General features: G+C 30.8%; 1 protein-coding gene across 1 annotated transcript in view; it reads right to left on the bottom strand.

Moving 5' to 3' along the window:
* The window catches only part of LOC143225765 (tensin-2-like), a 228808-nt gene that overhangs the window by 19442 nt on the left and 192048 nt on the right, over positions 1-17318 (bottom strand). Inside the window, 14 exon segments of the mRNA XM_076455743.1 lie at positions 1821-2060; positions 3248-3280; positions 3819-3929; positions 4098-4163; positions 4396-4598; positions 7544-7604; positions 8115-8227; positions 8829-8912; positions 9546-9610; positions 10071-10193; positions 10995-11045; positions 12314-12411; positions 13500-13605; positions 14063-14104. Coding sequence (XP_076311858.1) covers positions 1821-2060; positions 3248-3280; positions 3819-3929; positions 4098-4163; positions 4396-4598; positions 7544-7604; positions 8115-8227; positions 8829-8912; positions 9546-9610; positions 10071-10193; positions 10995-11045; positions 12314-12411; positions 13500-13605; positions 14063-14104 — 1396 coding nt within the window.

The raw sequence follows: 17318 nt of genomic DNA, 5'->3' as shown, positions 1-17318 counted from the left end.
ATTTATATTCTGCTTTGTTATACATTTTAGTTTTAACACAATTCAATAGTGGGAAATAAACTAATTGCATTTTTTTGGCCTAAGTCTTGAATAAATATTTTATTTCTAGTATGAAAGTCTACCTCAATCTTTTTGAAATTAGCAAAATTCTATTTTCTTTTTGTTGATATAAAAATTAAACCTGTAGAAATTAAAATAAGAAAGATATTGTAAATCTCCAAACTAATTGCTGAGGAAATTTAGATAGACTAAAACCATTGACTTATACTCTTACCAAAGTATTATGGTCAATCCTAGATTTGAAACTCAATGAAAGTTTACTGCATAGGTTTGGAACCTGCTCATGCTACATTTATTCATTTTTACAATTATGTATACACTGACAACCGAAATAAATATTTATTTCCCAAAAATTTATAAATAACTTCTTATTGATGTATATTATACATAAAACATTTAAATATATATATATATATATATATATATATGACTGTATATAAATGTCATACATAAAACATTTAAATTATATATATATGTTTACATATGATGTTTTACAATCTTTACAATGTCTTTTAATATCTTCCTTAATTTAACAATTCTTTTTTTAGGAGTTGAAATAATGAAAGCTTTTTAACATCCAAATATGTATATCATGTTTAAAGTTACAAAATTATATAGATGATAAGTATTTTATATTGACTGAACTACATATAGTGGAGATGTCTGATGTTGAAAATTTTATTTGGTTTGGTTTTTGAATTTTGTGCAAAGCTATACAAGGACTATGTGCACTAGCTGTCCCTAATATAGCCGTATAAGACTAGAGGGAAGGCAGGTAGTCATCACTGTCCACCACCAACTTGTGGGCTACTCTTTTACTAACAAATAGTGAGATTTACCATCACATTATAATGCCCCCATGAGTGAAAGGGTGAGCATTTTTGGTGTGATGGGGATTCAAACCTGCAACTCTCAAATTATGAGTCAAGAGCCCTTATCACCTGGCCATGCTGGGCCAAGATTTGAAAACGTGACCATTATTGGTCACATGCCATGGATACATTAGAACTGATAGCTGCAAGAATATAGAAGGTGCTGCAAGTATTTAACCTATTATATGGTAGGTAACATTGAGAAATTATTAGTAAAGATATAAAACTACTCCTTAGTGCCAGTTCAGTGTGGGTTTAAGTTCTTGTATAAGAAAAGTTTCTTTAATTGTTCTTTGTTTACTTTGATTTCTTTACTTAATATGTGGTTATTTGAGATACAATGTTCAAAAAATGAGAGGGTTATTTTTGTGTTCATTGAATCTGGTTTTTATTATTCATATATACATACTTTTATCCTGTTTCATTGAGAAGGAACTTTTAAGGATATTAGTCTTTCTATCTAGATCCATGTCTTGTGGTTTTACCAAATGCTATTTGTGCACATTTATAAAAAGATTACTACACCAAAGTTCTTACTCCTTTCCATGGTAACAATTACATTAAGTGTAGGTATACCAGTCAACTTTCTGATTTTTATCTATGAGAATTTGCAAAACTTTTGTATAAAATGTTATATGAAAAAATTATATTTACATCATAGGCACAAAAACTGTCTTATAATGTTTGTTTGTTTTTTAGCTTTAAGACATTTAATTTAGATCTGTATATAAGAAATGAAGTTACACTTGCTAACAAACTATCTCCTGTACTAGGTGAAAGTGGAATATAACAGACTACAGAGTTATTGTACTTGATGAGGATGGACCATGAGAGACTATGTACCTATCTACTTTATTTGGTGAGAAAAGACTACAACAGACCACTTACCTACTGTGCTTGGTGAGGGTGGACCATTAATTCCATTGATTTGACCAGGTAGAAGACACTGAAAAGCTGATTGTCCTTGTACCCCTGAAGAGCTCGAGATTCCAGAATCCATACTAATTGTGTGGGGTCCTTCAAGATCACCTAGTTCATCAATGATCTGAGACTGGTCCAGAGAGCCATGGGGTTTCTTACTGACTGTAGCATAGAGACTGCCATCCAGAGGGCCTTCTGTGTGAGGAACTGCCATGTGTGAACATACAGTTTGATGGTTATAGATGTTAGTATCAGATAACCAGCAGCAGAGTGCAAATATCAGTTTTATTATAGATTAGGTTAGTTAGAAGTTAGAATTTTAGTTTATACTTCATTAAGTTTAAGAAAAGAGCAAGCATGCATGTATTCAACTTTTAAATATGAACATTTTGTTAAGTTACCAATGAATTCAGTATTCATAGAATCAGTTTAGCACCACAATACACAGTTCTAAATAAAGTGCTATCAATAAGGACAAAAAAGTTAATTCAACTTATTGTTTTTCCCACAGCTCCCCTACATGCCTGTAATTGCTATGTTATGTCTTAAGTTTACATGGTTTATATAAGCTATATTGAAATTCAGCACTGTAAATATGCTTCTTCACACATTTTATGGTTTGAAAAAAGAACTATTTTCAAACATGAAGACTTCATCTTTTTTACATTACAAATAAAGCTTCCACACAGAACCCTAATCCTTTATTGATAAAGGTGTAGATCACACTATTCTCAGACATACTTATGATTTTAGATAAGGCATAGTTTCATATCCTGTTTCTCAATATAATCCCAAACCTTAATTTTTTAATACCAGAAAAAACCCTAACCACTCTTACTTTTCTTTTGTATCACAAGTGAAATTCACCTCTCTATCACACTAGTGGTTTCAAGTATAATCCTACCTGCTACCACCTTTGTAATCACAGATTAAACTGTTCCACAACACCTTTTTTTGTCATAAATGCCACTTTACATCACTATCGCACTATTAATTCCAGATAAAATCTTACTCACTGCTATCATTAGAGTTCTAGATAAAACTCCACCCACCCCACCATTATTCCATTATCATAAACAAATCCACCTTGTTTTTCTCATAAATTACAATGATGAAACTGTTTGGATTCTAAAACTAAAGGATCAAGCCAGTTTTAATAATGTCAGTTTTTCTGAAATTAAAATCTGATTCATTTAAAAGAACTCTTTCTTGCAAGAAAAATACACAAGAAATGAAGTTTCCAAATAACTGGAACTAATTATGATATGTTCATTTGTACAAAATATGTACTAAACAATTAGCAAGTGAGGCATGCACTGGACCCAACCACCAAACCAAGCATTAAGCAAAAAAAGTATCAAAGTTAATAAAACCATTGAAATTATACACATTACCTTTATTCAGTTCTGCTTCTAAAGTCTCCAAACCTACAATTAAAGATAAAATAAATATATTATTAATTCCACAACATTTAAATTTTATAAAATATTCAATATCACTAGAAATTATTATTATTGGATAAATTGTAATAAATGTATTGCTATTAATTATATTCTAGCTATTACTCTATTAAAGGAAAATGCTTTGAACAAACTGTACCATTTATTATTGTAACACTCTTTCTTAGTATCTGTATTTTTTTAAGAATAAGACAATGATTTTTTCATATTAATACAATTTATTAAATCTTTAAATTGCAGAGTTGTTCTCAATAAAAGTTGTAGCAAAAAGAAATTTATGTTTTTTTAATATTTACTGTGTTGTCACATTATTATCATTGAAGTTGAATTACCTTTCAGAGCAGGAATACAATAACGTTAATTTCCAGAATAGTATACAGTAGCATTATTTCCAGCCTCTAGAGTGATAATAAAATTATTTAACTAAGAACTAACCTGACTGGCTAGTGAGAATTATAACTACTGCCATAGCTGCATATTTCACTAGTTATTGTGTACTTCCTACCATGCACTGGATCTGTTGGAGCAAGGTAGAAATTCTCATAGGAATCCCATCTGACCACCTGGTCCCCAGTGTTGTCCACAGGCATCATGGCATCTTTTACTGAACCATTTCCTAGCAAGAAACCAAATAGAAATGAAAGTTTCACTTAAAATCTCTTTTACGTTCAACTGACTACAAGTATATTACATACATATATATAATATTTATTGAAAGTAAAACAGATACAGTCAGATGAAAGTTTATATTTAAGTTTAGGCTGATGTTAGAAGAGTAGCATACCCCTGTAATTGTCTGGACTATAAGAAAACAGGAACTCTATTCTTCCTTCTTCAGGAAAGCGGGAATCTAGAAGATAAATGCAAAGTTAAATTATACCTAAAAGTTTTAAGTGTTTAGAAAGCTGGATATATAAAAATTAGTTAAAAATCTAAAGTTCATCATACTATAAGTTTCAGTATTAGCCAAAATTATGGGGGAGAATATATATATATATATATACACACATGATGTATTTTCATTTAGATTTCCTTCTGTGGGTCAACCTCTATCCTTTCTGTGATTTTGGTTTACTACTCACCAGTTGAAGCTTCATCCAAATCATCCTTTCTGAAAACAAGAGTGTCACTGTCCAAGGTGCAGGTATGAAACTGAACCTTGAAAACAACAGACCTCCCAGAGGAGCGTTGCTTCTTGTGGTAACACTTTACAAGTATGTCTCCTTTTAAAGGCAGGCTTGGGTCAAGAGTTAAAATCACACGCTTGGCCCGTTCTGTGGCAGTACTGTGAAATAAATTAGGTACTTGTTATAAAACTATTCTAATTGTTACACACTTTATCTTTAAGGCATAGAAGTCTTGACAAAAACAAACATATGAAATTATATCTTACAAAATATATATATTTACAGTTTTTATGTATAGTTAAGTGAGTGAGCATGAAGATAAATAATATATAATATGTATATATACATCTCAGTATTTTTACACCTGGTTCCTAATAGCAATGACTGTTTCATGGTAAATTTTCAGATGTTTTACCATGCTTAATGCATAAATTCTGTTTATTAAAGTGCCCTAAATTCATTGTAGATGAATGACATTTAAAATTCTTGATAGAATCCATGTATTTTTAGTAACAAAATTTGTACAGAGTTGCCCACATCACAAAATTATAGACTGGCCAGACACTGGAAAAAGCAGACTTCTTGGGATATACTAGAATAAACACAGGTAACATACCTTATTTGGTCAATTTAGGTGTGCTGAATATGAACATTTATGTTACCAACCAAGAAAATAATGTATAAGAAAAGAAAACACATAATGTAAAAATGCCCATCAAACATTATTTAAATAAACTAATTAGTGTTAAGATGTTCTTTGTTATTTTATATATAGCCACGTATGTATAAGTGACACAAAATCATGTGCTTAACACCTTCTTTTACGTTAAGTACGGACACTTCTGTTTCAGCTGTACAGTCTCATATAAAAAGACTTCACTATTAAGAAAATGAGAGATGGAAGATAAGTACCACAAGCAGTAAGATTACATAGTTTTGATATAAGAGCATGCATCTTCCTCTATGTACAAAAGAGTTCTAACACTTAACAACATGCACACACACACAGACATGTTTCAAATATAATAGATGACATCTGCTAAAGGATACTTTAAAGCTTGTTTATCACAGTGTTGCATATATTTACTTAAATGGTATATATACTGTACACAGTCAAACACTTAATTAGAATTTGTCCAAGTGTCTACTCAGATTATGAATTACATGAATATAGTGTTAAGAGTATTTGATTACAGCTAATTTTCAACAGTGATCTTCTTCACTAAATTTGGTGCACCCACTTAATCCTGTATATGGCAATTATACTTTACAACATTTAGAGCAGAGGTTTCCACATCCCACATTACACTGGCATATAATCATTTTTCAGATATCTATTGGAAATAGATCTAGAAACATTAGATTTGTAACAAGTTTCCTATCAACATTCTTCCATCCTATGTTTTAGAGAGCAGACAAAACAGGTGCCTGTTTAATTCTGATAGTAACACAACGTTTTTGAAATTAGTATCTTGAAATTGAAAAGTTATATTACTAACTTTTACCTTGAAAAGTTGCTAATATTATTATGCAAAATGTTTTTAGCATTTACCATCTAGTCTACTAAACTTTAAAACATTATAAATAAAAGTTGGATCTGATATGATCAGTTTACTATTGTCATTTCCCATTTTTATCAGTAACTTGTTTTCAACCAGTATCATCTGAATTATACTGGTAGTATAGCTTCTTCATTTATAACATACATCAGTAGTAAAGCTCCTTGTTGTCATTTGATATCAGAGTTTTCTGTTATACATTGCTAATGTTTGTTTGTAGTAGTTTGAATTGTTAAACATTGTCTTACAAACAAGTGCTAATGGGTTATTCCTTTAATTCACTTAGTAAAGCTTTCATATGGAGTGTGAGAAGTCTCTGGTTTGAATCATAGATGAGAAAGCAATAAAAAAATTGAAATTATCACAGCTTTCATGTTCTTAATCAATTACATAGATTTTTTTGTTATCAGGTATTATGAGTACAGTTATTTGTTTTATATTGGTAACAGAACATTAGCATACCTTCCTATTTCAGGTTTATGTTTTTTAATCAATAGTGCTCCTTCTGTTTTTTTTATTAGAGACACAGCTTTGTGTTCTTTTATGAGTGACATAGCTTTCTCTTTTTTACTCCAAGAAGAAAAACAATGGTCAATATCAGTTTTTGATTTAAAACAGCATTAAGTGTAGTGACCTGAATTTTTTTAAGAACACATTTTATGGTTTAACAGTAAAAATGGTAGTTTTATAAAATATAATCCAATTAGTTTAATTTTAAGTTGAGTACGTTCTAGTAAAATGATTTTTGAACCTCACCACATCATTACACCCGATGTCAATGTACCTATTCATTTTCTATGTGATGACTGTGCATTTGACAATAGTCCTGCATCATAGCTGTGATTATAAGTCTTTGACATTAGGTTTTTAGGTCTGTCCTAGTGCCTCAGGTTAGTCCACTTCCCTATGTTTTCTAGTGCCATTAAGTATAAGGAATGTCCCTGCCTTGGAACTTTTAAATCTCAAATCTGAACATTTCTGTATGATCTGAGTGTGTGAACATTTTGTCATTATACTATTCCCAAAAGTGATTAGTTTTCAAAGACATCACACTGACTACAGAGTGACAAGTAATATCAAAATGTACTTCTGATACATGCTATTCCACTACTACTTCATACTGATAGCAGTTTCAATATTATGTTCTTAACCCTCTTCCTTTCCTGAATAATTCAAAACATTTTTACTGTTTGGAAAAAGAGAAAAAGACTTAGATTGCTTAATTCAAAGTCATCTGAAAGTAACTGTGGGATATATAATTTTTACATGTGGAGCAAATGAACATGTACACAAATAGAAATAAAATGTATTAACAGTTATAAAAGTTTCTTGGTCTTATAACATCATACAATAACTAATCTTTGGGTCACCCTTATCAAATTAATTTGCTAATTTTTTACACCTCTTTTAAATGCATCCTTTAAGAAAAAATTATATAACATGAATACTTAAAAAAGTAATTTTTAGTTGAATATTTGTTTGAAATAAACTTTTCTGTTAAGGCAGGTAAAAACGAAATATTTTTTTAATATTATAACACTTACTACACTCCCGAAGTGTAGACTGCTTGCATGCCTTGGTAGATCTTGATGAAAGGTTTGCATCCTACAAGATGGCAAAATGTAATATAGTATTAACCAGATTATAAATATTTGTATTTATTATATCAGAAGTTTACACAACACCTCAAGTTTCTTATGGATCAAATGTTATTGAACGTAATAAACAAAATACTTGACTGAAAAGTAAACAGGACTTAATGTAACAGCTATCTCAAGAAACAATTCAAAAGTTGTGGGAAAAATTCTTATTATTTTATTTACCTTATTTCCATAGTTTAAGCCTTCCAAAAAAAGTTTTATTATTTGTTTTCATTACTTTATATATATATATATATATGATTTTATTCTTTACATCAATCAGCCATTACAGCTCCCTTATCTTTAGTCTATCATTTCAAAAATGGGCTTATAGCCCTTCATGTAGATTTATGTGAAAACCAAACACCCTTCATAGATTGTTCATTATGAGTTCCCCTTGCATTTCAAGTGGTTTAATCCTATCCTAAAAATATGTAACATAATTTAGTTGAGTAAAAGTGAATGTTGAACCTACCTCCTTTGAAGTCAAAATTTGGAATACCATGAACAATAACATGGTGAAGATAGAAAGGACTGTTGTTCATCTTAATTGCACCAGATAGAAGGCCAGCAAAGTAGTGCACATACCTGGAAACAGATAAAAATAACAGGACTTTATTACAATATTATAATTTAATATGAGTGTGGCTATATACCACTACTATTTCATAGCTTGCCTAATCTTCCAAGACTTGAAGCTATAAACAAAAGTGAAGAACTGTGTAGTTCATAAGTTTTTGATAATTTTTAGAAAACTATTGCATGGAAAGTTGTATTAAAATTAGAATTTCAAGGACTTCAAGGCTTAGTAAAATATCGAAAGCTCAGAGCTAATGTTGAAGACTGCTTTATTCAGTAGTGGTAAGTGTGCACTTGTTACTTAGTAGTTACTGTGAGGTCACAGACCATCACACAAGATCATAACTAATATTTTCAACTTCTCAATTTATTCACTGAAGTTTTAACTGTAATTTTACTAAAAGGCAGTCTTAGGTTGTTGTGGAATAATAGTGTAAGTTTCTGAATTTTAATGTGTTTTTGTGTGAAGGTTTTTACTTTTTTTAAAAACTACTATAAGCCTTTGTAATTATGTTTACTACAAAATCCTCAAGTATTCAAGAAACATTTGTGGAACAAAAACTGTTTTTAAGTTGATACATATATAACTTCTATTAAAATCCTAGCTTACCTTCTCTGTGAAGGATGCATTGCTATCGATAGTTTATCATCATAGAATCTCTTCATAGCAAATCTATCCAGAGCTTGATCAGCACTAAAAATTTACAAAATAAAAATGCAAGTTTTAATTCATAAAAATTAGTAATTAGTTCATTAATCTTTCAAATATTTAGTTCATTCATATGTCTAATCTAGAATGCACCAATTTATTTCTACACTATATTGATATATAGCTTAGAATTAAGTTAAATCTTTTACAGGTCAACTCCAGTCTTTCTGTATTTTACTTCTGTACAGACCATATGTTCAACTACATCCTTATGGAGCAAATACAATTTCTGTATTATAATGATGCATGTAGCAGAACATGGTTAACATTAACAAGCGGATCATAACTGCTTTATTTCTTTTTTTCAGTCTTCTAGCAAACCTTAATTTTACCAAAGTTTAACCGAACAACACATTTACAGCTCAAGAAAAATTGATAGTGGGATTTGAACTCTCAGAATCATTGGAACAAAAAGTAAAATGCTAAATTCTGGATAGATGTTTTTGTTAATGGTGACTTCAAGTGTTGCATTTATTGTTTTCTATAATTATAACAATTTGTCAAAAACTGTATAAGTGAATAATTCATTCCTAATTTTCTGGATTATATTGATGTATGCACCAAAAACTGTATTAATTTTTTTTCAAAGATCACAAAGCATTACTTAAAACCATTTACCTGGCACATATATTGCTATAATGCATATAAGATGCAACAACCACCCCCATTCTTCCTTTGTCTCCCTGCAGAAAAAAATACATTTTATTCAATTTTCAAATTTTGATAGAGAAAAATATTGCATACTTCTAATGGTATTGGTATTAACACAATTAACAAAACCTAAGACAATTCTTAAAGGTATTACTTCTCCATCAATGGTAAAAGAAAGACTGCTATACTGCTCATAAATATGTTAATTTTTAGCTATGTATCTAAACTTGAATTCTTCAAGAATGTTCAAAATCCTTGCAAACCATGATAGGTTACAGCTTATCATATAACACATTTCTTGTTGTACAGCCAACTTGGGTATCACTGTTGAGAGACCAACTTGTAAAAACTCTTATTACAAAACATGTTTTTTGCGATACAATCATGTCAGATATCACTACAGCTTATCAAGGAACCAGTATATTAGGTATAACTGTTGAGAGAATGAACCTTTGTTTAACTGAAATTGTTGGAACAAAAATGTTAACTTACTTTTGAATGTAAGACAGCAATGTGTTGTAAGTCACTAGTAAGCCATGAATCCAATGATTTACAAATGCTGCATAGTCTTTCTAGGGGAGGAGCTAAGTGAGCTGGCCAGCCAAAATCACAAACCTAAAAAATATCACAGAAAATGTGGTTTGTCTATACATACATAAGTAACTAAACTCCAACTTTGTATCTTCCATATAATAAATTGAAGGAAAGTTTAGGTATTACAGAGAATTTTATTCAATGAATAACAATAGTTATTTTTTAATCAAATAAGATTTTGTATTTCCTTCACCCTATGAATATGGGTGGAAGTCAAAGTGCACAAGCTATGATATCTTTTGCAGAATGCAATTCAACATAGTATTATCTATTTGATGTCAGAGTTATCAATGATTAATTTTACCATACACTGCTAATTTAGTGACAGTTAGTGAAACAGAAGACTGCATACCAGATACAGTACACAGGGATGTTGAAAATAACTGTACATATGCACTTTGAAAATCCTAGAGGTCATGCAAGTGTAAAATTCAAATTGTAAGATGGACAAAGGTATTTTTATTCTTCATGTAAATATCACTTTTCAGTTTGACTTTTCACAGTCATAGTTCGACTCATGTCATCAGTTCATAAATTTATTTTGGGTACAAAAACCTTTGTAACGTGTCATATTTGTCTGTGTACAATAAATCAGTACATTTTACTAAAAGCTTGCCAAATTTCATTTAAATATACATACTAAAGTCAAAATTATAGCCAATGTTTCTTCTCCAATATGGGATCAATCCAATAGATAAAATCTGTATACATTTGATTAATTGGACCATTAACATTCACTGCAAAATGTTCTTTGTGCAATGTTTTATTAATATTAAGCATTTTAAAAATAAGGAATGTGTTTATACTCAAAAGAATATTTACCTGTGCATTTAGTTTTGACAGATCATGTCTTCTCTCAGAGAGATTAAAAACCTGAAAAAAATCAAATAATGAACTGACAGGTCAAATCTAAGAACATCTGGAAGTTACAAGGCATTTACTGCTTTTTTAAAAAATAAAAAGTATAATATAGTTTTAGCTTATATATGAAAAAGTGCATGTTGTCTTTCTTACCAAATTCAATGAAATATGTCACACAAAATTTTCAAGCTTAGTTAGGAGTGTCTTCTCAGTTGACTTGAACATCTTTCTTAAATGGTATTAATGTAATCAGAAGTAAATGTAGGTTTTTGCAAATTAATCAAAACTTATTATTTTATTTTTATTGATAAAGTTATTTTGGTTTTATAAAGCAATGTGATTTTTGTCGCTGCCTTTTATATGTCATGTTCTTTTGCTTAGTAAAAACTAACAACACAACCAGAATTTGTTCTTATAAAATATAACATTTTATTTGATAACAGTCTGCAGTATAAGCAGTATTTGTTGTTATACAATATAGAATCTTCTGTTTAATAAGAACCAGTATAACCACATTTGTTTTTGTAAAATGATTTTTTGTTCAATAAGAACCAGCAGTGTAATCATTATTTGTTCTAATAACACATAAAATGTTTGGCTTCTTTATAGAACCCAAAACAATAACCAAAATTTCCTCTTGTAAAACATATTTTTGTTGCCATATAAAAAATGGTGAAATAACAAGAGTGCATTCTTATAGAATAGTAGTTCTCCAACGTTTTTTCATGAACTACTTGTTCATGAAAACTACTTTTTCATCTTGTCAAATCACAATAGATCAATACATCATGCCACCTTTTCATTTCTGCAATCATGCAACATTTCCACAGACCATGTGACTAGAGTCCAAGGACTACAGACTGACAGATTGAAAACTGTTGTTATAGAACACAACATATTTATGATACAATATAATACCCAGTTGTAAATGAGGATGTATTCTTATAAAAAGTAACACCATTTTTACTGCTTTATAGAAACCAAAGCTGTAACTAGTGTTCATCACATAAAACCAATATACAAAACAAGCACCTGTTTTTTAGTCTTCCATTTTTAAGAGTTCAAACAATATCTTGATTTGAAATATCTATGTCAGTGTGTGAACTTACATATTTCGTTTGAATTCTACAGTCAATATTTTAAGTTTTACACATATGTCAACAATCCCTTACTTTTTCATGTGAACATTATAAAAGTATCATCACTTGTGTCTCATGTGACATGTTCATGGTATTTATAATAAAAAAATCATATTTTATTAAGCATTTAATCTAACTTACCATATACTTATTTCCATGTTTTGTGCGTAGCATTCGAGCCACTTCTTTCAGGTTATGTCTGTATGTTGGATCAGTTCCCGATTCAGGAAAAGTAAGAACTGTTATAAAGACATCAAACCAGAAGCTTAAAACAATAAACAACTGGTTTACATATATTAAGAATAAAGTTAAATGCGTTAATACATTAAAATTGTAAAATCAAATTACAGTGCATTGAATTTAGCTTGTACAGCCTATTTCTATTTAGAAATTGGAAATACAACAGTTAATGATTTAGCTATTCTAGAATTAATCTTCTATGTTACTTAAAAGTATTATTTAAATGGTCCTCCATTTACTCAGTGATAAGTTCAGGGCTTATTACACTATAATTTATGGCTCAATTCCTTGAAATGAGCACAGCACAGGTACTATACATAGAGCATCTTTGCCCTAAAGCAAACAACATTGTTTAAATACACATGCAAATTCTTATCAGCACAGTTAGAAAATGCATTTTATTCAAATTAATGGCTTAATATAAAAATCTTAGGCCTGGCATGGCCAGGTGGTTTAAGGCGTTCAACTCATAATCTGAGGGTCACGGGTTCGAATCTCTGTCACACCAAACATGCTCGCCCTTTCAACCGTGAGGGCATTATAACATGATGGTGAATCCACTATTGGTTGGTAAAAGAGTAGCCCAAGAGTTAACAGTGGGTAGTGATAACTAGCTGCCTCCCCTCTAGTCTTACACTTTTAAATTTGGGACAGCTAGCGCAGATAGCCCTTGAGTAGCTTTGCGCGAAATTAAAAAAAAAAAGTAAATAAAAATCTTATTTACAAGTTGTAAAATGAGTGGGTTTAGATGTACTGTTTCAATATTACTTTACATCAAATGTGATACAAACACGTGTGCACACGAAAAACACTTCCAAGTCATATTATTACCAAATACACATATGTTTGTATAAAAACTAGGTTTTCACCAGTTAAAAAAATTAATCACATCTGAATCATTAGACATTTCACTTACACTTCATTCAATAAGATTTTAAACTTTATTCTAGCGTATTATCCACAATACATAAACAACAAACAGAATTAGATAAAATGCAGCAAACAGCAAATGTTTTATTTTCTTTTTCCTTTTGCATGGTGTAAAAATAAAACATAAACATTTCTACAAGCCATATCAGAGACATACCGATAATTCGTTCTGTAATGTATGTTATGTCCATCATAAAACTGTGAGGCCTTTCAGTTTCTTTAGGATTTCTGAGGTGTTCTAACGATCTTGTGCCTGGGCTTCTCTGGACATAAAATACAAAAACTGATTTATTTTGAAATAAATATGAAAAACAAATTATCTAGTTTTGTTTGATAGTTTCATCAACAATGAATTACGCTCATACAGAACAATGACAACTGTTTATTTCAACTTTGTAAATAGTTCGAAAAATCCTCATATGAAAAATAGAATACCTGAAAATTAACTTTTCCCACAATGCTCACTTAGAATAACAAGTCTTAATTATGGTTACATACAGAAGTAATAAGTTATATTCTAGAATCATTTGTACGGTTCTAGTACTAAATTAAATTTGAGTACAGAAATCAAACTTATATATGACTTGGAAAAGGTAGCCCCTTCAAAGTTGCCGAATATCTGAAACAAATAAAAAGTATGTGGTACACTTGTTGATAACTGACCGATTGTAATAAGTCAAAGAGCTTACGATCGTAATTAGATATAAAATATGTACTCACTGGTCTTCGTGTGTGGGCTTGTCTCAAGCCTTCGTGACTTTGCTGGAAAAAAAGTTTATCTTACTTTTTATCGCTTAAAAAACAAGCAACAAAAACAACTTATCTGATTATTGAATTTGAATATAAAAAATGATTTTATATTTCAATGTCGCAAGCATGTTTAGACTCTAATTTCAATGTTACACAATTATGAAAACAACTGGACAATACAAATAATAAAAAAGTGCGAGACAAGTTATAGAACTACTAAATTTCTCAGACAGCTCAAAATCTTAATTTAACAATAGGCTCAACATGGCCAGGTGGTTAAGGCACTCGACTTGTAATTCCGAAGGTCGCGGGTTCAAATCCTCGTCACACCAAACATCCTCGCCTTTTAGCCGTGAGGGCATTATAATGTTATGGTCAATCCCATTATGCGTTGGTAAAAGAGTAGCCCAAGAGTCCAAGAGTTGGCGGTGGGTGGTGATAACTAGCTGCCTTCCCTCTAGTCTTACACTGCAAAATTAGTAACGGCTAACGCAGATAGCCCCCGAGTAGCTTTGTGTGAAATTCAAACTAAACTTAATTTAACAAACTGAGAAATGGACACGTGCACAGCTAGTTTACACACAAGATGAAATAAAGTATGAAAACAAAAGGATTTCTTATGTTACTCAAGTGTTTTTGCTATGTTTATGTTACTGAAATATGTAGTTTATGAGACAATAACAAACGTTAAATAAATTAATTTAATATAAATTTCGATGGATAAGTGTTATATTTGAATATCGTGTCTTAGAAACGAATATAAACTGAAGATTTGGTAGCAAAACCTCACCCAAAGCATACAAAAATCGTGCTTTAGAGCACTTTGGAAACTTTGTTTAAAAACGCATGTGTAGTTCCTTACGTTGAGAAACCTAAACTGCACATGATAGTTAAATAGCGGTTTCATTCAAGCGAAAGTAAAAAAAAGGAAGAACACTACCCTTCAGGAAGATGTAACAAGTAACGTTCGATATATATTACATAACACCCAGTCAGATGGTTTAAACAGGTCTCTCCAGAGGATGAACCCAATGGTAAAACGCACGTTCAGGATGTAAAAGTGAATGATCACATAAACTTGAAGATTTTTTTTAACTGGAGTTTTCTTACTAAATAAACAAATTACGCAACCAGAAACATCGAATAGCTGTGTAACTGTATTCTAGAATGTGTTTAGTGTTTCAAATGGTAATTTGCTAAAACTTTTGTTTAGAAACAGTTCATTGACTAACTAGTCGTGCAAAACACCACTTGTACTACATATCACTAGTTCCAGTCATTGAAATGTGAGTAAAGTGATACGTATTTCAATGCTTAAACAATAAATATTATAAAGGTCGAGTACGTTCTCCTATATTTATTGTGTCGAAAAATCCCTAATTTCATATTAACTGTTATATTGTTGTAGGATTGTAATTTAATCTTGGGAACATTATTTGTATATATGAAAGTTTTAAGTTATATTAACAAGATGCTGCTACTAAATTTGTGATGATTAATATTGTTAGGCCTGGCATGGCCAAGCGCGTAAGGCGTGCGACTCGTAATCCGAGTAAACGTCGCGCTAAATATGCTCGCCCTCCCAGCCGTGGGGGTGCATAATGTGACGGTGAATCCCACTATTCGTTGGTAAAAGAGTAGCCCAAGAGTTGGCGGTGGGTGGTGATGACTAGCTGCCTTCCCTCTAGTCTTACACTGCTAAATTAGGGACGGCTAGCACAGATAGCCCTCGTGTAGCTTTGTGCGAAATTCCAAAACAAACAAACAAAACAAACAATTAATATTGTTGCAATAAGGTTGACTTCCATGTGAATAATGGTACTGGTTAGATATTTTTAAATATTGCAATTGTACACAAGTGGTTCATATAAACACCTGAAGGATAAATATAAGTTAAAATAACATCGTATACCTTTTATTTTTTTAGAAAACAGTAAAACGAGTGAATCGTATATATTCGTTACAAAAGAAAACAAGTCACGTTTTGACGTTACTATAGAAACAAAGACTGTAGACTGTGCAAGCAGTTTTGGGAAGTCAAGACCTTCTGGTGCAGTTACGAAGGATTATAAATAGAGTGTAAGTCTGTGCCAAACTGGGTCTTTGTTTAAAATATTTCAAAATTCTATAAAATTCCAAGACTCTAACGAGTCTTGTTTACACAGGATTTCCCAACAGTTTTGGCTCAATTCCACTTCATCTCTGTTATTCAGTAAATTTCGCAACGAATGTGAGTTAACGATTGCTACATTCTGATGAGATGTTCTATTTCATAACTGGCAATGTCTTAAGTTGTTTGATTGTTTTCTAAATCAATAATGCTTCACCGTCACGCATGTTTGTTTTTACAACTGAATAACTGATGGCTAACGTATTGTTATGCATTCTTCTTCGTTCTTATATTTTTAGAATTACTAATACAGTCTTCTCTCGTTGACGATGTGATTATTGTGCACGCTGCGAAACAATAAAAATACCTTGCTGGTTCGCTAATTCTTCCGAATGAATAGTAAAGTTAATTGTATTAAAAATAAATACTAAAAAATAATTGGTGTTTAACTAAATAACCCTAATTCTGATTCATACATATCTCATATAAAATAGATAAAACTTAAATTTCATCACCTTAATCATGTTCATACCATAACAGTTATTCTTCATGGAATTTTATAATACTTTGTATTAATAACGTCTTAATCACTATCATACATATCCCAGTCGGTCTGATAATCCTGGACGTTAGGCGAAGGTCTCGTCAACATGGAATTCAGCAAGTGCAATGTGTTTGAACATGTTATACTTTTTTTTCACTTTTAAATTCTTAAAGTGCAATGTTGTAAACAACATCTCTCGTCATTACCATATAGAGTTTCAAATTTGAAGGTTATATAGACACGTATTGTAAATCATTTGAGAGAACTAACTTTTCTCTCTCTGTTGCTTTCAACATTTCCATTTTGTGAAATGCTTGTTTCGGTTGAGAATCTTAAAGGTCACTAAAATGGAAGAACAACGTTTCAGTATTTGTTTTATTTGCTCAGCAAACTGTATGTCATCGTTGGAGCATGAGGGGTATATCGCAAAATTATAGCACTTGTTTTATTTGCTCAAAAAACTAAATGTTATTGTGCTGGAGAGGTTAAATACATTCAGATAATAACTGTGTGTTTTATATAATCTCGTATCTTAAATCATTTAATACTTTTACTTCTAAGAGAAAATAAAA

The sequence above is a fragment of the Tachypleus tridentatus genome, chromosome 9 (genome assembly GCF_004210375.1).
Source record: "Tachypleus tridentatus isolate NWPU-2018 chromosome 9, ASM421037v1, whole genome shotgun sequence".
NCBI lineage: Eukaryota > Metazoa > Arthropoda > Merostomata > Xiphosura > Limulidae > Tachypleus > Tachypleus tridentatus.
The sequence above is the reverse complement of the archived record's forward strand: the minus strand, read 5'-3'. Positions and strand labels throughout refer to the sequence as shown.